A 22,665-nucleotide genomic window follows, 5' to 3' on the forward strand; every position below is an offset into this window, starting at 1 on the left:
GCAGCATCCAGGAATTATATTAGATTACCCATAATCGGCATCAATTATAACAATGTTGACCACGAGCTTCTCCACTGCCACCACCACCCACCCACCACCCCAGCATGTGTGTGTGTGTCGCGTTCGATCTTTTCATTTTGGGTGCTTGTATGTTACTTCAAATATATGACAGGAACGAAAGGGACTTGCCATCTCTTGTCGTTTGATATGAACAAGACTAGCAACTCCAAGGTGTTAGGGATTAACGGTCATGGATCAATAACATATATCAAATTCATTAGTGTACTGATAAGCATAAATAAACATAATTAAGAAACGGAGAATTCAAACTTAAGAATTCCTTCAAATAAGACTCTAATTTCATGTTAGACAACCACCAAATCTCAAAAACTTAAACTGTCAAGAAATGAACCAACATATACAAGAGAGTTATAAAATATATTATTGTCCTTGAACATTGATAAGTTTTTCATTTTGACCTCTAAAACTGAAAAGCTTTTCAATTGAGTTAGATTTTTTATTCAAGTGTTTGGTAACGACAAAATGAAACATCCATTTAATTAAAAAGTTGATGCAACAAGGCCGGACAATTTCATCCATTTAAAATTTTAAATATTTAATTGCTCAGCTTCTAAAGTTTGGTTCCCTAGAGATCGATATGTATGTCGGCAGATTGCTGATTTATATATTAAGCAACATGTTCCACTAGACTTTTGAATATTGGTAAGAAGTTAGAAAAGATGAGTGACAGGCATGTGGAAAGGTATGTGGAGTGAGTAACATCTAATCAGAGAGCCGTTAGTGTGTATATATAATTGCTAGCGGTTAAAACTTAAAAATTATAGTTTTTTTCAAGTGGGGCCAAAGTTAGTGTCCAAAGTTGGCATAATCATGGCATGTTAAAAAACAGAAGTTGAAAGTTGAAATGTTTTTTTTATTTAAACAAATATCTCTCTCTCTCTCTCTCTCTCTCTCTCTCTCTCTCTCTCTCTCTCTCTCAGGCTTTCAGCTCGCCCAGTCACCCTCTTCCTCAATCAATTGATTCAATTAAATTGAAGACTTGAAGTTAATCTATTCGATTCTCAAGGCTTCAGTTTTTAGATGATCTAATGGGCAAAGCTGCCCTTCTTTCATCTTGTTTTTAAACCAATGTTTCATTTTATCTTTGCTAAACAAACAGATCTAAAAATTGAAGAACTCAATGGAAAATTTTTAAAGATGAGGTCCAAAATACCTAATATGACCATTATCTAGAAACAAGAATTATCTCGTATCCTATTTCCATCCTAAACTTACTTACCTTTCAGTTTTTTTGTTCAAGGCTTCCTTCACGAATTAGCTACATCAATTTAATGTACAAAAATTTATGGGGAAACCATAACTGAAAATGCATTGCCAACTGTACATAAATTTATTTTACAAGCATTGCTACAAAATCATTTTTCGATCCTGAGGTTATTACACAAGTGTCCTAGTTCAGGCCTGGCATCCATCCATGATGAGAATTTTATCTCAGCTGCAGACGTGCAGTAGAGGTAGGACCTAAATATTATAAGGAAAAAGTACCGCCTGCAGAGGAAGAAAAGGAGATGGATAAGCATTAACAGAACAAACGAGTTAGGCTTGTTCATGTTAGCAAAACATTTATGCTTGCATATAATAATAAAAAATAAGTAAAAACAGGCAGATGCTCGTGCACACAGCTTTTCTTTATAACACCAATGCATTCAGTAAATCCGTTTATATGCTTGCAAAGTTTTTCTTGTTCTTTCCCCTTTTTTTTTTCTTTTTTTTTTTTCAACACATCAATTTATATGCATACTTTAGTGATAAACCATTCCTCATAACTAAATGGTATTGAAAAGAAAAAAAAAAAAAAAAAAAAGAGATAAGTAAGCTAACTTCACTATTGCATGACCTCTTCTAACAACATAAAAACAACACAACACCAGACACATGCTATGGATTATAACCACCGACCAAAGACAACAGGCTCTCTATACTGTTGGTTCCTAACATAAAAGTGGGAGATGAAAAAAGAAGCTGTTCTCCTCTATTAATGTATGAAATATTCAATATTAACTAGCCACATCCTAATTTTGGAATTAGCTGCAAGATAGACGAGCGCAAACACCAATAAGGCAGTCTGTATGTTATCAATATAAAATGAAAACACAATTTAACAGGTTCGAAAGGCAACACCATCTTTATATTAAGGTAGAAGACATGAAAGCAAGGGGTGCTCAGAAACCAAGGGGCTATAAATGCACAGATATCTGAGCAATGGAGTATGGGACCTATGTGCTTTGCAGCTTTGTTTTCCTCTGCTACTTCATCACCAAAGAAAAAATAATTGACAATCTTAACAGGCTTGGACCTATATTAGTCTGAACTAGAGTCATCTATGTAATTACATGAACGTTGCAAGGAGGTAGAAGTACTTTTACTCAAAAGCAATTAGCTATGAACCATCTCAGGAAACTTCCATAAACATACAACAATTTATGCCTTAATGATAATTACTAGAAGTCAAATAAAATAACATATTAGGCCCTACCAAGCAAAGCAAATGGAGTAACACAACAAACCATTTAGGAAGGGATTTAAAAGTTGAATTACTGAGATACATAAAAACTACCTTAAAGCTTTGATACCCATGTCCAACAGGTATGCTCGATGCTCATCATCACCATCAGGGAACTTTTCGAGTTCCTTACTATAATAAAGAATATCATCTCGTAAATGCCCTGCGCCTGCACACCTTTTAATTGCAGAAACAAAGTCAGAAACATCATGAATAAAGAGTCAATTGCTAATCATCGAAGTATTCATATTCTCAAGTCCACACAAGGAGCACAATATTAGACAGCCAACAAAAACAATTTCACTTTTCTATGCTATCATTTGCTAGACCTGCTTTTATATGTTAATATATTATTTGATGCTTAGACAAGCAGGTAGTGCCATAAGGAGATAAGTTCCACATGGATTTTCTAATATTTAAGATACCTTTCAATAACAATGTCAACATCTGCTTTGCTCTTGGGACCATACATGAGAACTCTTGTGAGGCTTAGTATGTCACGGTAATCACCCATCCTCAGAACTTCTTCATCAGAAGCTCGAGAAGGCAAGTCCTCTTCTGGTGTATTCGATAGATTGATTTTAACCAATGATTGTGGATCCTTTAATATAAAGCTAGTTTCTGCACCCAATCTAATACAAATAATAGCCATTGCATATGAAACTCCTCCAAACCCTGTGTGCGATACAAAAAGGTAACAACCTGCAGACCTATAAGTAAAAGTTAATTTTATTAAACTATATAATTACTAAATTGTAAAATAAATTCAGAAAATAAACAACAAAGCGTACGCTAAAAGAATCCTGCATCCTGCAAAACACATGACCTACAACAATGCATTGATCACCTCAAAATATGCCAAGCGAATACCAAAGAACCTCAATAATAATAAAAAATAAACAAAAAGTGCAAGTAAATTCAAAAGACAGAAATAATATAATACCTTTGACTCATTCTTATTAACAAAAAAAAAAAAACCTCCCTTATCCACGTTCATGGTATCATGATGAGGACCAAGTCCTTAAGTTGTCTACTGAATGAAGGGCAATATAATATTCGATTCCAATTTACTTTACTGAAAGAGATAATGGCGTCAAGAACATTTTTCTCTACAGCTGATAATTATGGATTGAATTGATGTTAATTCACATTTATATATTCTAATTCTTAACTTTTCATTGCCTACTATAATTTTTTCTTCGTTTTGACAAATTTTTCATTACCCTTGGTATAGTCATTTACTGATGTTATGCACGCCAGGTAGGGATACTTACTCATCTATGCAGTATTGGATTGCATCCACATCAGAAGCTAAAGCCTCTCTTTCTCTAGTTAATGGTATTCTCCTATACGTAATATTATACCCCTCATCCTTCAGAGCAGCATATACTTCAGCAGGTGTCTTCACATCATCTGCAAAGATGTTTTCCAAGTATCCTATGACACTGGACTGATTCAATGCTGGGCTATATTCTTCGCGATGTAAAAGCATACGGCCACCGGACCGTCGGACCTCCGATAGTATATCTTCTTTCAGTCGTGCTTCCATGTGTTCCACCTGCATATGGTCACAAGAATTTAAAATTGGAGAGCAAATTTAGCTTAAAAACTTGTGCTTAAAATAGAAAACACATCAGTGATGACACACCACTGGGCCTGTGATTCCCACATGCTTGAGTGTATCAACAGGTTTATTTAGCTCCCGTAGGACAAATGGTGTGTCATTAATGTAAACAACTGCTTCTTCTCTCAGATCAGTTAAAATCACTTTCTGAGCAGCAGATCCTTCGGCTTTGGTTTTGGCACCTAAATATGCTAACATCTCTTTGGCACCAGGAATTGTTGGTGTAGCCATGCTATACACAGGATATCTGTCCACCTGACTCAAACAAAAATTGTAGGGTTACAAAGAGTAACAAAGTATATACACTATCAAGCTTACCTTCTCCCCACATGATAAGTTGTTTATATAAGAACCTTTATGTATGTCTATTTAACAATATGATAAAAGTAAATGGAATGGAATTTAACCAAAAAAAAAAAAAGCTTTATTCATGCAACTAATAATTCAGCCTGCCAGAGATGGCCTTTTAACAGATCATTAGGCAGGAAGGGTAGCCTTTAGGGAAAAACCATTGATAAATGTCTGGGTTTTCCAATCAATTATTCATGTATATCCTTAATAAATTTCTTAAGCAACTTTGGAAACTCCAATTGTTCAATGACTCTAACTTCAACCTTCTCCCCTTGACTCTTTGAAAGCATAGATCAGATCCCTTTTCTTTCCCAACTAAAACCCTAAAACCTGAATACTTTCAACAATTACTAGCCGCTAAAAATCCACCAAAACTGCCCCAAAATACCAAAGTATTGTTGCTGGTCCAGAAATTCTAGCAGCCGGTTTTCTCCTATCTGCTCCTATTGACCTATCAAAATTATATTCTTCATCTAATGCCAGGATCATAAGGTAAAACCATTTGTCATCCCTAGTAAGTTATTTTGGATGTAGTATTGATAATGAGCACCCAAGACCAGACAACCACCCATTGACTCGCTTCACCTCAGGTATAATATTTAAACATATAAATTAGTACAAAATTAGCCAACTGCATTGAAGGGCAAATAGCTGTCTTCCACACAACTCTAATAACTAAATGAGGTAATGCTGTTAAACACATTAGATACCATCAGATGTGTAGCCTTATCCAATGGCATGGAAAAATTAATTCTTATTTACTTAGAGCAAGAAGAAATGCAAGCATACCTTGTAAACATGTGGTGCACCATGAATTTGTATGTGGCTAGAAGTCTTCTGACCAGGAAAAAAATACATTTTAAGTATAGAACCTTTCCCCAAAACAGAGCCATTACGAGCCTTGACAATGGCCTCCATGACAGCATCTCCATGTTGGGACTCGTGTGGTGCTCTCAACTCCTCCTGAGTTCCAAAACCAAAATGTTTAACCAATTATATATCCATGCTAATATAAGAAGGAAATGTCAACTAAGCCCTTAGAGCCTCTAAGTTGCCAAGCCAAACCAAAAAGAAAGGAAAAAAGTTTTTAAGTCAAAAAGTAGAAGGGATTTACAGGGACAGTAAAAAATCGTCCAGGTCGTAATCTTATGCTCCATTTCATTGCTTGAACCTCTGGTCTCTGATGCAACCAATGCTTAAACGTCATCTTAGATTCTCCTTGCCCACAAAACCCATCAAATGCTTCGCTTCCTAAGTATGCAGCAAAAGCAATTAAACGGAAGTAGCGCTCCAAGTACTCAGCGCCACGATTTAAGGCCACCCTCCTTACCCTTGGCTCGACATGTTGTTGATTGAACACCTTTCTATACTGCAGAACGGCTTGGCGTATGTTCTGTAATGCAGAACATCTATCAATAATAGCATCTAAGGCTTCCCGGCATTCTACCCCATTATCGAATAATCTTGTTATTTTCCACAACAAGAGGATGTCATTCATGCCAAACACACGGCCTTGCTCCTTTTCAGTTCTTACAGTTGTAACACTGGAGGTTGAAGCAGCATTATTACCTCCAGTTTCTTCACCACTTGAGCTACCACCATCCACCTCTTCACGGGTCATATTATCAACCAGAATTTTGAGAGGTCTCCCATATTCAGTTCGAAGTTTCAAAAGGCAAGCAATTACAGTACCCGTTGTTGTTCTCCCTCTACCCATCTGTGAATATAAAAAGAAATAATAAGAGAAGAATAAATTTTAGGGGAAAAGAAAGAGTAGAAGGCAAAAAAGAAAATAGTAGATTGGTTCATAGAAATTAAAGTCTGTTTGCAAATATACAGAAAAGAAGAAAAAGAATGAAAGAGTGAACCTGGCAATTGAAAACAAAAGCAGTGTCCTTGGAAGCAGAAGTAATATTCATAGCCAATGTGTCAAAGTCAGAACTTTTGGGAGCTTTACCATCAGTGATGGGCACACGCGCATACTTTATGGGAAAACGATCTGTCTCCAAACTTTTAAAAACTTCAAGTGGGGTCTGAATAGCCTCTGAATTTACATGTTCCCAAGCATCAAATATTTGCCCATCATCTGTTTCATGAATAACCATTATGGCACCCCCATAATGTTCAGCTTCTCGCAAGATATCTTCTTTTAATCGAGCTTCCATCCCCTCCACTCTCTCACGATCAATGCCCTGGACAAAGAGATCATGGGTTCAATATAACCTTAGCACGTTAGGGAACCAAAAAAAAATCCAAGCCAATTGTATTTTAGTGCAGTACAAACTTTGACCATCTTCACCCATAGCTGCAAAGACATCCGTGTTGACATGCTTCAGCGATGTCCATAATTTTAAATTTGTTTCTTAAAATTTGGATGTCAAACTACGCTGGTACAATGCATCTGTGTCCGGTGACCAGACACAGTATCAATTTTTTGTAATATTTTTTTTTCTCTATTTCTAAGATAGAGTATGAAGAAAATATTATATTCATGAAAAAAGGATTTTTATCTAGACGTGGTAGGCTTACTTTAGTGCATTTGGTTCTGGAAAATTTTCCGACATTAATCTTTGTTCAAATTCCAAATCTAGTGGCCAAAAGTATCGAGAAGCTTATGAGAGATTTTTTGTGGGAGGGTCAAAAAGAAGGGAACTGGTTTTAAAAGCTAGGGTAATAGAAGGATTGGGGGTTGGAAATTTGACTAAAAGGAGTATGGCATTGTTAGATGTTGAAAATAAAGCATTAGGGAAGTTGTTGTGGATTTTTCACTTGGAGAGGGAATCCTTGGGGCATGCTGCCATCCAGAGTACATAGCCTAGATGCCAACTGGTGGGATTCCAGTGTGGTGTTAAGGGGTTCCATTTAATCAAACTTCCAACCCCCCAATCCTCCCTTTCCCCTGGGTCTTGAAACCAATTCCCACTTTACCAAGTGCGCTCCCTTTTCACTTCTCCTTTGAACCTCCCACAGAAAATTATAAGCTTCTTGATGTAAGACAGAAGCATAGGGCTGCTGTACAGCTATAGTAATAGGGGAAAAACCACAGTAGAAAGGAAAATCCAGCAATAACAGTAGACAAGAGAGAGAATAAAGCTATAGAATCAAAGTTGGAACGTAGATAGATGAGTTCTAGGGTTTAGGAACCCAAAAGAAGCTCTCACATCAGAAATCTCTGAATAATATTATGTCAAAATCTGTCTATTACAACCTAAGCCTTAAGCTTATATAGGGAAAACATAAACCTAAGATAACTAGGAAAAGCATAAACCTAAACTAACTAGGAAAACATAAAGTAAAATTACCTTAAAAGACCTAATGAAATAAGGAAACTAGACTCTAAATCCAGCTAGGAAATAAAATTAAAAAGCTACTAAAAAATAATAATAAGTCTTGGAACCCTAGGAGATGCTCCTGCATCACTTCTCAATCCTTTTAGTCACTTGATTTGGAATCTTACACAAAGACGTATAATAAGTTGGTAAGCTTGCTAAGACCATTGCAATTTATCAATAAAGTCTACGATTTATATCAAATAAATTTAGAGAATGACAAAAGAGGGAGGGGGATCTGCTTTTGAAATGGTTTTAAATTTTTAATAACCATACACCATTTTTCTGTATGCAACTGTACATGCATAAATGTAAACTGGGATATAATTTATTGATCCAAAGGCCTCGAACATAAAACCTAAAGAACACGGCATCTTCATTTTTCTTTACATTTTAAAAGAATATATATAAAGCCTTTGGACAATATGGACATGATTTGTTATTTATGTGATCTATCTTATATACTGTAGTGTAAGGAGCAAAATGTACCCTACCACAATATTTCTGGTCTGATCACACAACTAGAGTATAAACTAGCATTCGAAGTGTCTAATTATTAAAGTCAATTCCAAGCAACAAAGTACTCTTCCATAATTTAATTCCAAGTGATATAGATATGACATTAAAAGTTGGAAAGTAAATAAAAATTACCGTGTACTCAAGCATATTTTTGTATGGCCTTTCAACCTCACGGAGTACAAATGGTTTTCCATTGATGTAAATAACAGGTTCTTCTCTCATATTATGCCAAAAAACAGGGCGACCATCTTTGGAGCTGCCAATCCTCTGGATGACAGATCGTATACCATCAATTGTTGGATTCGCGACTCCATAAACTGGAAAACCAGGGACCTCTCGAAAATTAGGGGCACCATCCACTCCTTCTGGCAAATTTTGGTTTTGACAACCTGGACAGTGGTCACTTTTCAGAACAGTTTGGCTACCAAGAACCTCGCCCTTTCTCAAGGCGGCAACTACACCCATCTCATCAGGGCGGCCATCAGCAGATTCAGCAATCTTCTTCAAAGATGGCTTCAAACTTGCATATCCGAGGGCACCCATTGGATCTCTCCTCAGCAACCTACAACCACGAACAATTGAAGCAAAAGAACTTAGCCAGATGGCATCCAGAAACCGGGTGATGAAGACATTTACTTTTCATTCTTCCATTCCTTTTATTTTTCTAGCTGAAGAAGGTAAAACTTACTCTGCCATTGAACCGAACACAAGGAAATTCCAAAACAGCTCTTATTTCTATCTATATTTTCTAACAAGAATCAAGGTCTGGACTTTCTTTAAATTCTATGGGCATCTCTACTTTCTAACCTTTCCTTCCCTTATATTGCTGAAGGTCAATTGGTGATTTTAAACATTTACAATAACTCATGTATTATCATCATTACAAGAGTTGCTAGTTGCTACCCCTACGGGAGTAATAGTTAAAATAGAGGAAAGAGAGAGAGAGAGAGAGAGATTGGGAGTCTGAGGGGAGCCTCATCAAGTGAGAACAGGCAGCCAGACATTCTAGAATTCAACAAAAGGTGATTATTCTTGAAATAGATGACCATTCATTTGGAGGAGCGATAGAGTTAACGAAAAGAAACAGGTGGAGAGCTTATTATTCTATGAAAAATTTGTTCCTCATAAAAAAAATATACATCAACCTGGAAGCATCTTACGAGAACCAATCACTATTTAACCCTGTCAGAAGTCGTACTGTTGATCTTTGATTCTTTGGCCTACTATGCCCTTTACAACTATTACTACCATCCAAGTCAAAATGATTAAAATCTTAAAGACATGTACACAGTACCAGTAAAATATAAATAAAAAAGGAAATGAACAAGATGAAATACATAAGAATGGAAAATTAAATCCTAAATCTTTGATTTCACCTGCGAATAATGCTATACAGTTCTGGCCTAGCTTTCATCCAGTCAGCAAAACTATTACAACCAGAGGAACTAGAACGGAGGGCTGCTCTCTCAGAATGAATGTACACAGCAAAGCATATAAGGAAGTAGTATCGTTCCAAATACTCCATGAAAAATGAAAGTGACGCCTCCCTTTTCATCTCATCTGGTTGGCGCAGAATACTATTGCGATAATTGGCAATTGCTTCACGTAAGTTCTGTACTTGGACCCAATAGAAACATTCCTTTTAATGAGTTCAAAATTCTAAGATAAGACATGAAAATTAAACCTTAAATTATACACAGCAATAAAATCATATATTCAGAAAGCAATGGAAGCAAAATATTGCATGGGGAAAAAAATAACTTCAAACTCTTATGCAAAATTAAAACAAATATTGAGATGTCATACTCTAAGGTTAATAACAGAAAGGAGTAGAAGCAATACCTGCATAGAGGCGCACTTGTCAATGACTTTATCCACTTGTCTTTTGCCTTCAACACCACCCTAAAGGCATGTTGTTGATTAACAAAATACTCAAGAATATCTTTTTTTTTTTTTGGCACTCAAGAATATCTTAACTGTTCTATTATAACTACATTACTACAAGCAATAAAAGAAGAAAACAAATACCTCTAATACCCGAATCAAGCTTCTTATGACTGCATATTCTCCTCTACGAATCGCATCTTCTGAATTTGGAAAATTGTCAGTGACAATTGCACTGGAGTCAGAAACTTTTCCAATTGAATTGATTCTTGGAATACCTATTTTATGTGAAGATAACATACAATATTAGGAAATCCTCTAGAAACAAAACTGACCCCAAATAAAGGACTTGAACTTCTCTAAATTACAGACCCTAAATAACACATTACTGAAATGATTGAAAACATGCTCGGGACTCTTACAAAAATCCAGCAGTAAATGCAAAATATGGCTTATTTTTACTGAATCTAGACCACAATTAAAGGAAAAAAAAGGTACCATGCAGGATTTACTGGAAAATACTGTTCTGCCAGAATAGCACGAATAAAGTCATTAATAAGAGAAATACTAACAAGTTCTAGAACACCAAAATTCCTTTAAATGACCAAAAATGAGTCTATGTAATAGAAGAACAATTTGAGTGAATAAAGTAGAGGAAAGTAAGAGAATAACAAAGCTGTTATCTGTCTTAGCAAATGTTCTGTTGGTCCCATATAGACACGATAGGAGAATTTCGGAGTTGGAATAATCAGGAATTTTTTCTTGAAATTAATGGATAACCCTTCTCTTTCTCTTTTTGGTCCCTCTCATGCAAGTTGGAAGGCCAAAGTACCACGTACAAATTCTAGCTTGGATTATTGCTCAAGGGAAGGTGAACACCTGTGACATGGTGCAGGGGAGGAAACCTTATTGGTGTCTATCTCCCAATGCTGTTTATTGTGCAAAAGTGATGCTGAAGGTTTGAACCAATTACTGCTCCATTGTCCAGTTGTGTATTCTTTGTGGATAAGGCTGTTTGGGGAGGCCAAATTGACTTGGGAAATCCCACATTCCTGTGATGCCATACTATGTGAATAATTAAAGTTGTTTGGAGGGAGGAAAATGGGGGCCTAGGAAGATGTGCTTTTTTGGCAATATTTTGGGTTGTTTGGATGGAGGAAAAGGAGAGTTTTTTAGGGTACCAGGGTAAGGATGTAAACCAGTTGTGGAACTGAGTTCAATTTTGGGTGCCCTCATGGGATTCAGTTTCTTCAGATTTTAAGGATTGGTCTTTTCATGCTATTTATTCTGATTGGGGGACTGTTGTTAATTAGTTTTCTATCTTGTTCTTGATGGCTTTTCTGTTTTGATGCTCATTAGTTAGGTGTTGTTCAGGGAACACCTTTTCCCCTGTTTCGTAAATTTACTTTCCATTCAATAAAAGTGTGTTTCTTATCAAAAAATGAAAAATAAAAGAGGGTTACCGGAAGCTCCTATACGATTGAGGTATATCAAAGTTGCAATCACCATCCCAGTTGTAGTTCGCCCCCGTCCCATTTGACAGTTAAAAATTATTTCTGCATTTATATCAGCTTGAGAAATTTTATGAACCTGAATACAAAGAATAAAGAGTAAAAAAAAACCCACACATCAGCAAATGTAATTCGGGAAGGTGATTATATTCCATCACCACAGTACCACAAAAAGATTTCAACTCTAGGGGCGCAATTCACGGGTATTCCAAGACCTAACCCACTCCAACCAATTTAGGTTGGGTTGGTTCCGTTTCTTTGGTCGTTGAGTTGGTTTTGGTTCCCAGGTTTACCTGACCTGATCAGAATTGTGCTACATTTAATGTTTGACAATTAAAAGATGAAACTCACCAAAATATCAAAATCCAGCTCCTTGGGTGATTTTTCATCAGTTACAGGAACACGTTCATAGTCAACAAGGTATCCTTTTACTTGCAATTCCTCATAAACCTACGGAATGAAAAATTTAATTCAATATTGAAAATACTGATGGATTAAACTTGTTTTCTCATTCCCCAACTATGATATTTGTTCCAATGAAGATACCTCTAGCGGTGTCTTCACAGAATCACGTGACACTGGTTCCCATTGATCGACCATCTGACCATCTGGCAGTTCATCAGTGACAAGGATCTTATTTCCATATCTGCTATATCACATGTGCAGATAAAGTTTATTATCATAGAAAGCGTGAGTGACAAAATGGTAAAGATAGTGGTCCATAATTTGTAACACACCAGAGGTAAATACAGGGTACAACCGGAGGAGATACCTGGCAGCTTCAACTAAGATATCTTCTTTTAATCGAGCTTCCATTTGTTCAACCCTAGCCCTGTTAATTCCCTGATTATATTTATAAAAGCCAAATCAATTAAGAGTAAAGCAAACAGAAAATGTAGCTATTTCTAATTATGATATGCTGACACATGTATACACGTGCACACAGACACACAGACACACAGACAAACACACATATATATATATATATATGCATTGCAGTACAAACAGCACCATGCATGTATTACAACTAACCTCTATCTTACCTTTAGCCTCTTCTCCCCCACCCCACCCAAAAGAAAAACATATATATATATATATATATATAATAAAAACCCTTCCATATTCTCCCAATTACACCAAATATTAGACTCTTAAGTATCTCACTAAACTACATCATTTTCTTTCTTTCTTTCTTTCTTTCTTTTTTTTTATGAGAAACATGCTTAAAGGAGTTTAGAGTTTAAACTACAGCATTTTCAAAATCAAATTAATGTAAGAAGAACTAATATTAATAATATTAGTTTAGGGTAATGACAGAATTACAGAATTACAATAATCTGTAATTTTGAAGATATTCATTCTGTACTTTTGAATGCTAGAATGCAGATATTCATTCTGTACTTTTGAAGTAAAGACAGAATTACAATAATCTGATAAAAAAAATATGCCAAATTTTACGGTAAATATACATTACTAAAACATACCGTATATTCAAGGTTGGAGAAGGGCCTTTCCACGTCACGCAAAACAAAAGGGCGCCCATTAATGTAAACCACCTGTTTTTTTATTAATGAGAAACATAACTGTCATTAATAAAAAGAAAAGGGACAAAACAGTGAACAAGGAGTCCACCTCAATACAAAGCTATATGCTAAACACCTACACGAGCAACTTTACAACAGGAAGAAATAGAATACAGCACCACATCAACAAAAAACCCTAACCATAAAACACTAAATTAGAGTTGCTTTCCAATTTGATAGAATAACAGAGAAAGGATGGAAACCACCTATTTGAAGATGAGGAATAACTTTGGAAAATGCGTACTCTTAAGGATCTTAAAATATTGGTCACCATATATCAAGTAAAAAGTTCAAAATCTGTAAAAAGTTCAAAATCAGTAGAAGAGATTTTGCAAATCTCTAAGAGTACCTTTATACACCGGATTAAAGGGTGGGACCAGACTATTTTGGACTAGTCCTATGTTTGGCAACGGTGTGGACCAGATAGCTATTCTAATATACAAAAATAAAAATAAAAAAACATATAGAAGCACAAACACAATGCTTAAGTGTGGTTATTTTGACAAGTGGGGAGGGATGGGTTTACATGGAAATGAGAAAACCGGGGCTTAAGGGGCCCTCTCCATTCAATACACAACCAACAGACCCACCATCTGCAAAAACACTTTAACTCATTCATCCTGGCGTTACTCTCTGCAGTTCAGCCCTTTCCCAAGCTCCCTCTAACCCTCTGTCTCTCTTTGGAGAAGTAAAATAGGATGTTCTCTCTCTTCTTCCACTCTCTACATTTCTTTTAGATCTGAAAATTTTGTTGAATTTTTCATAGTTTCTTTCTTTCTTTAAGCTCAATTTGTATGTTCGATTTATTTCATGTATGACAGCTTGCCAATGATATGTGTTTAGATGATTTCGGTTGACTTTGCACCAGATTATGGGGCTTTTGCTTGATCTGCATGTTTGGGGATTTTACTATATGCTAATTTGTTTTGTCTGGTTTTCCCTTGATTATTTTTTCGCGTATTTTGTTGGTATTTTTGTTTTACCGATAATGCAGAATCATTAAGTCCTATAATCTATACACCTTATTTAATTTCCTTTTCTATACTATGTTTCGATTGAATTTACAATTTTATGATATTTTCTACTTTAGGCAGCATATCAATTCTGATTTTAGGTTCTCACGTCAAGGTGATATACTCAAACATAATAACTCATGTTGGTCTGAGGTTCCTTTCTCTTTTTTTCTTTATGTAGTGTGGCATGTCCATGTCGCACCTGAATTCATATTTGTTATCCAAACATTATCAAAATTGGTTGTTGCAATCAGGGTGACTAGCTTACTACCCATTACTATCCATGTTGTAAATGCTTAGCCTTGAATCCATTATTTTTATTGAAGAAGTCTATGTCATTTATTTCTTTAATTTTAAAATTTAAAGATGCAAGATGTTTTGCCTAGTGCCAATGCTAAAACCCAAAACAGGTAGTATGGATTTTTCTCCCCTGCATTTATAATATGTGCAGTTTCTGCATTTAAAGAAATATTAGCAATCAATTTAAAGAGAATACAAGGCTTTTGGTGGTGGGAAGAAGGCTAAAACCCTGTTGGGATGCAGTGTGTTGGCAGTGATTTGGGTCATTTGGCTGGAAAGAACTAAAAGAACATTCGTGGAGTATAAAGGGGCAGGGGTGGAAGAACTATGGGATAGAGTGAGGTCCCGGGCTTTGCTTAGGGTATATGTCTCAGTAGAGTTCAAGGAGTTTTCCTTTCTACTTCTTTTAGATTGGAAGGCTGTTATGTGTTAGTCAAATTTTGTTTAGATTTAACAAAGATCTCTGTTGTAAAGTAGGTGTGTGGTATTTTTTCTTATTAATAGAAAACAGAGTATGACTTCGTGGATAAAATATCCACTAATCACAAAGATAACAACTTACAAAACAGACAACAGGCCAATAATAGAACAAAAACCAACAACAAAATAAAACACTACAGCCTTCCAACCCATCATAATGACCGCAAAGGAATAGTCTCTAAACACTGAGGAAACAGAAGCCAAAGGGAGACCCAAAATCGGACTCTCCCACAAAAAAGCGATCTCTTCCCCCCCCCCCAGCTAACATCCTTAAAAATCCTACTGTTTCTCTCCAATTAAACTACCCAAAGAATAGCCATCACAGCACACCTCCCCAAAGTCATGCCCCTCTTCTTCCCTCCAAAAAAACTTATACCTTTCAGACAACAAAGCTGCACAAGGGACTGGAATTTCTAGATTTAAATTGGCCTCCTTAAACATGGCCACCACAATTTGTGGTATTTCAACTAATATGGATTCCTTGCCCACTATGTTGTGCTATTGAGGAATTTTAATAAGTTTGCTTCTTTTCCCCAAAAAAAAAAAATAAATAATAATAATAATAACAATAATGGCTTTAAAGACTCCAGATCAGCATTAGTCTTTTTTTTTTTTAAAGAAAACTTGTATATATGGAAGGAAATGACTGAACAAGAAGAAAAAGAAAAGGGATACGCTGGAGTAAGTTGCTTTGTGGCACAACGGTGAAAGACTGAACTAAGTGGGTATTGGGCCTGAGTGAGGAATCTGGCATAAACCCAGAACAGAGGATTTCACAGAAAACCAGAGACATGAATCACAAACATTAAGAACAATATAGTAAACATCAAGAATTCCAGAATTTTTTGGGCACCAGACAAACATTTGGTTTGCAAATGTTTGAATATATGGGTTTAAACTAATATGGAGAACCAAAACCACCAAAGATTTCTAATTTTATAGGATCTGATATGAATACCTTATCTTCTGAATTCCAAACAAAACACTCACAAAGAAAAATGAACATCAAGTTGGAATTTTAGTTTTTAATCTATGTGGGGAAAAAGAATACACTGAAGAAAATTCCAACACCCGGCAAACAAAATTAGAAGCTAAATCCAACACGGAACAAAGATGGGAAACCATGTAGAGAGAAGTTGGGCCATATCATTTCCGTGTGTTGATAAATCGCTTACATATCCTTTGCTTGCTTCCTTTTCTAAAAAATTATGCTGATATGGATTGTTTAAAGCCATTAGATCAATTGGGGGGTCAAGATTTTTAAGTGTAGAAAACTGCACATAGTGTAAAGGCAGAGGAGTAGGATCCCAGTTATTATCAGTCAATTGGTGTGCTGAACAGCTTCATTGGACCTCAACTCGACTCTCTCTTAATTATTGTTCTGCTGCCAGTTAGAGAGACAAGCAGTATGTGCAAATTTATTCAAAGTGTTGTGGTGCATTATTCATTTGTTTTAACTGTGGGTTGCACTGTAGGAGCATTGGTAATGGGTGTCCTCACTCACTTCTTATTATGTTCATGGAAGTGTAATTTGAGAAGTCATTGTATAATGAAGCAAAACTTATGTTTCTTTTTGGATTGGTACTTGTAATTTTTTTACCATTTTGGATATCAAAACTAATTTATGCATTGCTTATGGGATATTTGCTCTAATTGTGGAGTGATAATGAATCCATTTGCTTGTAATGAACTAAATTTATTGTTAATTAATTTATGGGATTTCTACTCTCTCATCTTTCAACCTCCAAAAATTATAATGACATTCACCAAAAATTAATTTCAATATATATTATTTGTCAAAAAATTTTTATAGTAGTGGAACAATGCCTAAATAGGAAAATAAGTCTAATTCCATAATCTATGCCTAATTACATAAACAACTTCTAATTACATAATCAAGGGTTAATTAATTCAATATAATCAAATTCTAATCAAATCACAATCCCATAAAAGCATATCAATTATGAATTAAAATTTGTCAACTTTTCAACACCCCCCCCCCCCCCCTCTTCAAGCTGGACCATAGGTATCCCGAATGTCCAGCTCGACAAGTGCCATTTTAAAGAACCTACGGTTGACATTCATCCAACTGCGGCGGCAGTCAACTTTTGTCCATACCAAGGAATGGCGACAGTCAACTTCTATCCAGACTACGCAGCGATGGTAGTCGACTTATGTCCAAACAAAGTAGTGGCGATCAACATCTCGACTTCTGTCCAGACCAAGCAGCAACAGGCGACTTCTGTCTAGACCAAGAAGCAGCGGTTGACTTTTGTCCAGACCAAGAAGTGGCTATCGACTTCTGTACAGACCAAGAAGCAGCGGTGGTCAACTTATGTCCACACCAAGCAACGGCAGTTGACATCTGTCCAAACCAAGCAAGCTCGGTTGACTTGGCTCGGTCGTTTTTTGTCCAGACCAAGCAGCGGAGGTCGATTTCTGTCCAGACCAAGCAGCGGAGGTCGATTTCTGTCCAGACCAAGCAGCGGCAGTCGACTTCTGTCCAGACCAAGCCACGGCGGTCGACTTCTGTCCAGACCAAGCCGCGGCGGTCGACTTCTGTCGATATCAAATAGCAGCGGTTGACTTACATCTCTAAATCAAGCCGTATAAGCAAACCTAAATCTACCCCTTATGAACTTTTCTCTGATACCATGTCAAAAAACTTTTTCTGAGTTGTTTATTCTTCTCCGCATCGGACGAATTTATAGCAGTAGAACAATGCTTAACTAGGAAAATAATTGTAACTCCATAATCTATGCCTAATTACGTATCAACTCCTAATTACATAATCAAAGGCTAATTAATTCAAAATTGCATAATCAATCACCAAATGGAAAACACTACTATAGATTATCTGGATTCTTAGTCTGACATTGCACCAAAGATTGTATGGTACTTAGTCCACTCTTGGGATTTTGTGTTTCAAAGAAATTTAAATGACTCAAAAGTGGGAGAATTAACACATTTGTTATCCACATGTCAATAAAAAGATATATCCGCCGGTATATCGAGATATCGGCCAATATTTTAATCACTAGTAATTTGATTTAGAAAACATTGCGTTGGTCCCATCTAGGCAGTATAGAAGAACTTGGGAGTTGGAATTGTAAGTCCTATCCACGGAAACTAATGGATTACCCTTCTCTTTCACTATTTTGTCCCTCTCATGCAATTTGGAAGGCCAACGTACCGCCTAAGGCTCATGGGAAGATGAGCACCTAGGGCATGGTGCAGAGGAGGAAATCCTGTTTTTGTCTTTCTCCCCAATGGTGTGCAATGGGCAAAAGTAATGCAGAAGGTTTGAACCACTTACTACTCCATTTTGTAGTTGTGTATTCTTTGTGAATAAGGTTGTTTAGGGAGGCCTGATCGAGTTGAGCAATCCCAAATTCTTGTGATGCCTATGTGAAAACTGAAAGTTAAAGTTTTATGGAGGGAGGAAAGGGGCTTGGTGCTAAGAATATGTGTTGTATTGGCAAAATTTTGGGTTGTTTGGATGGAGAGGAACAGTAAAATTTGTTAGAGTACTAGAGGGGAGGATGTGGATCAGTTATGGGACATAGTTCCATTTTGGGCGTCCTTGTGGGCTTCGGTTTCTTCAGATTTTAAGGATTGGCCTATCTTGTTCTCAACGGCTTTTCTGTTTTGATGTACATTAGTTGGGTGTTGTTCAGAGAACACCTTGTCCCCTGTGTTGTAAATTTTTCTTTTGTTCAATGAAAGTTTGTTTCTTATCAAAAAGTATATACTTAGTCCAGTCCAACCTAATCAAATACAGTCCAAAAGGGGGAAAAAATAGTATTGTCCAATCGAATTATATGCACCAAATGAGCCTAAGTGTTTAACCTTCAATTAAAGTGAAATGGGAAGAAAATTAATGGATAACCTATTTACTCCAATAGTTTATTTTACGACTCAGAAAATATATATATATATATATATATTATAGAATTCTTGTTCTCTGTATGCTAATTGCTTAAGAAACACTGACAATTTGTTTTAGATCCTTAAGATATGCTTATAAGTGTTATGTAACTCACCCCCATTCTCGCTCAGATTGGAAACAAAAACAAAAATTGTGTATTTTCTTATGTCAAGTCAAATTATGATTATCATCTAACCATCACTGCAACTCTAAACAGAAACAAAGGTATCCTTTCTTTTCAAGAATAAGAAAAAGAAAACTTCTTGTTCTAAACCAAACACTAGGGCTGTCACAACCACCTGAAATTTTCTGGAGTCCTGTTCCACACAAGCCTTTACAGCTAAATTGAAAAGGAGTTCCCACCAAATAATTGCAATGCAGTAGCACTTGCTTAGAAAAGAAATATCCACTTTTTTTGGGTTACATTGGAGGAAATCGAACTCTTGACCTATCCTAATCCTAACCCATTAACCCACCCTCCCTCACCACTTGGGATAACCCCAAAGGTTTAGAAATATCCACTTTCGAGTCTAGAATAAAGCTATCAGTGCTGCAGCATCAAAGAAAAATTCATGCAAATAATGCTATACAGTTCTGTCCTTGCTCTAACCCTGCCAGCAAAACAACTATAACCAAAAGGAACTATAACGGAGGGCTGGTCTCTTTGAGTGAGTGTAACCCCAAATCAGACCCCTCTCGTTATAAATTTAATGCCTTTAAGCCCATACATTCTTACATGGTAAATATCATTTTTAGCCAAAAAACAAAAAAAAAAAACAAAAAAAAAAAATCCCTAATTCAGAATCCTTAAATTTTTTTCTATACCAACCCATCCTCCAAACAACCTGAATACATTCTTTCCTTGAGGTTTTGCCCACCCCATAAGAATCCCTAGGCAGCAATACACACTCTATCAAAACTGTGTACCATCATGTCAATAATTTTGTGTAACCAATTAATCAATTATTAACAATCAAAAAGACCATACATATACTTAAATGTGATGCTAGTTTATTGCACTAGTGTATGGTACAAATTTAAATTATAGCAAAGAAATAAAGAAAATAGTTGGTGACAGGTAGAAAGAGCATGGTAAAATATTGATATACCGGTTCCTCACGAAGGTTAATCCAAAGAACTTGTGCTCGCTTCCCATCAGTTTGTTGAGCTCCAATATGCTTAAGAACATTCTCGATTCCATCAATAGTTGGAATAGCAACACCATGAACACGTAATGACTCAGCCTGTTAACCAAGAAAAAAAAAATAAAAGGGAAGTAAATCAAACAATAAAAGGTAGTGAAATGGGTGCATTAAATGCAACAATAGATTGATAGATCCACTACAACATCATGATTATCAATACTTTGTGAAACTCCCACCATCCCATGATGATTCACTTGGCAATATAAGAAACAAGTGGGTTGTTAAATTCAACGAAATAAAAACATAAACCAAAAGGATGCACATGCACAGGCACAGCACAATGAGCAATACTTAAAGGGTTGTTGCTATATTGGATGATTTTACAGGGGAAATAGTTGCTATGAGTGAAACTGTGAAGGCAATATCAGAAAAAAATGCATATACACAGTACCTGACGGTAATTGGGAGCGCCATCGATGTGGGGGGACAACCGCTTGTTCTGGCAGCCTGGGAAGTGGTCGCTCTTGAGAATGGTCTTCTTGCCCAGAACTGACCCTCCTCTTAGTTTCATCACCTTCTCTGGCTCCTTTGGTATCGACATCTCTCACTTACATTTAGCTGCTACTCAACTTGTTCTTCTTCGTCTTCTTGTATAAATATATATATATATCTATATATCTATACAATTCCTCGCTACCCAAGCCTCCAAACATGCACAATATAAATGTCTTGTATAAAATCTCTCTCTGAGACTCAGACTCAGTCTCTCTTCTACTCGTTACTCAGGAAATAAATCCAGAGAAAGAAGAAGAAGAAAAAACCCAAAAACGAAAGAAATCTGAGAGTAGAAGAAAACCCAAAAACCCAAAAGCTGAATTTCTATCTCATATCCATTGAGGCCATTAAATTTATATCTATCTTTCTCTCTCCCGTTACAAAAACGAACGCGAAAAAGCAAGGTTCTGCGCCTTAGTTTGTTGCTTTTTGCGAGGGATGACGATGTTGTTGTTTAACTTGTTGTAAACAAACTTGTGTAACGCGTCAGTGAAGTGGGGACAAGCAACAGAGAGAGTGAGAGTCCCCGAGGCCCCTCCTCCACCTTAATCCTCTTCAGTCCTCAGAGTCGTCCTGACAGGCTGACACCAAACGTGAAAAGCGTGATTTTCTTTTCCTTTTCTCATAAATGGGTCCTTAATCTAATTAATTAATTAATTTCCTTTCTTATCTTTTTTCTTTATATATATATTTTTTGCCCATCTCATCTCCGAAATGGCAAAGCCAATGGCGTAAGCCGTGGAAATTCCTTTTGGGTTTCCCTTCGCTGCTTTTGGATGGATTCAATGATAGTGTACTCATATTACAATATTTTAAGGATTTTTTTTCCAATTTTAATAGTTGAGTTTTTGCCCTTGCCCAGTTGCCCTTATCTCAATTACGTACTCAGACTATTATTTGCTCAAATTCCATATCCAAATTTTTATTTGTGATTTAAATATCTCTACTTAGTGTTAGTATTTTTGAAGAAAATTACATTATATACCAAATTGGTTAAATTGTCATTTAGACATCGTCTTATAATATTATTTAATGAAAGTCACATTATATATTAAGGATCAGTTTAGTATTACTGTGAGGAAAAATAGCTGTAATGTAAAATTAGCTGTAAAGTAAAGCAGTTGAGTTTTTGATAAACTATATTTTCAAAAGTACCTAAAAACCTGTATTTTGTCTTTGTCGTGGGAAGTTGAGAATTGTAGGAAAAAATAATTTTTAATTTTTTTACCAAACACCAAAACTGTTGTAGGTGATTGAGAATTATCATCTACAACAAATTTTGGATCTTCCACCGTAATCCCAAACGGACCCTAAATTGGGTTGAAAAACAAATTTGAATATGAAATTGTGCTAAATAAGAGTTTCAAACTTTCAATACCTAATTAAAAAAAGAGCCAAAATTGAAAGAAAAACAAATCGTATGTTTAATTTTTAAAAGTAAATGAATAATATCTCATATCGGAAAAATAGTGTCTTGCATAACAAAATATATAAGATTTTATGTCTCCACTCCTTATTAATTGATTTTAGATTTGATGTTCCAATTTTTCATCTATAAATGACTATTTCTCATATTTTAAGTGACTTCTAAAAATAAACAGCTTGTGATAGTGCGAAGCGAGTCATGACCTAATCTATATGACTATATCTCTCGTTTTTTGGTAGAGCTAATCTATATCTCTCTATTATTATTGAAAGGTATGACATTCTATTTATAGTTTCAAAAATATTGGGCGGTTGAAATTTGAAATTTTTGGAATTGGAATTGGAATATTCAAAAAAATATACCATCTTGATTCTATTTTCTATTAAAAAAATATATACCATCTTGATATTCTAAAATAGAGATAAATATATAG

At 35.8% G+C, this 22,665-nt stretch overlaps 1 protein-coding gene across 3 annotated transcripts; it reads right to left on the reverse strand.

The window, feature by feature from the left end:
* Positions 1 to 1,120: 1,120 nt before the first annotated feature.
* LOC147286461 (metal ion-binding protein) lies at positions 1,121 to 21,269 on the reverse strand. 3 transcript variants are annotated; one of them, XM_086240242.1, is made up of 19 exons: positions 20,703 to 21,269; positions 20,216 to 20,350; positions 13,287 to 13,358; positions 12,575 to 12,645; positions 12,349 to 12,451; positions 12,154 to 12,252; positions 11,755 to 11,881; positions 10,436 to 10,569; positions 10,250 to 10,309; positions 9,784 to 10,019; positions 8,540 to 8,969; positions 6,428 to 6,751; positions 5,674 to 6,276; positions 5,349 to 5,522; positions 4,233 to 4,463; positions 3,859 to 4,142; positions 3,010 to 3,294; positions 2,639 to 2,761; positions 1,121 to 1,569 (listed from the first exon to the last, which is right to left on the reverse strand). In XM_086240242.1, exons 1-19 carry the CDS (start codon positions 20,850 to 20,852, stop codon positions 1,437 to 1,439), a joined length of 3,774 nt encoding a protein of 1,257 aa, XP_086096368.1. In that variant the 5' UTR covers positions 20,853 to 21,269; the 3' UTR covers positions 1,121 to 1,436. The 3 variants fall into 3 exon arrangements, with proteins under 3 accessions (XP_086096368.1, XP_086096369.1, XP_086096370.1); XM_086240243.1 differs by having other exon boundaries at positions 1,122 to 1,569; positions 12,349 to 12,448; positions 20,703 to 21,268; XM_086240244.1 differs by lacking the exons at positions 12,575 to 12,645; positions 13,287 to 13,358; positions 20,216 to 20,350; positions 20,703 to 21,269 and having other exon boundaries at positions 1,131 to 1,569; positions 11,755 to 11,847; positions 12,349 to 12,387.
* Positions 21,270 to 22,665: the final 1,396 nt, after the last annotated feature.

The sequence above is a fragment of the Dryas octopetala genome, chromosome 4, assembly GCF_963921425.1.
Source record: "Dryas octopetala chromosome 4, drDryOcto1.1, whole genome shotgun sequence".
NCBI classification, from domain to species: Eukaryota; Viridiplantae; Streptophyta; class Magnoliopsida; order Rosales; family Rosaceae; genus Dryas; species Dryas octopetala.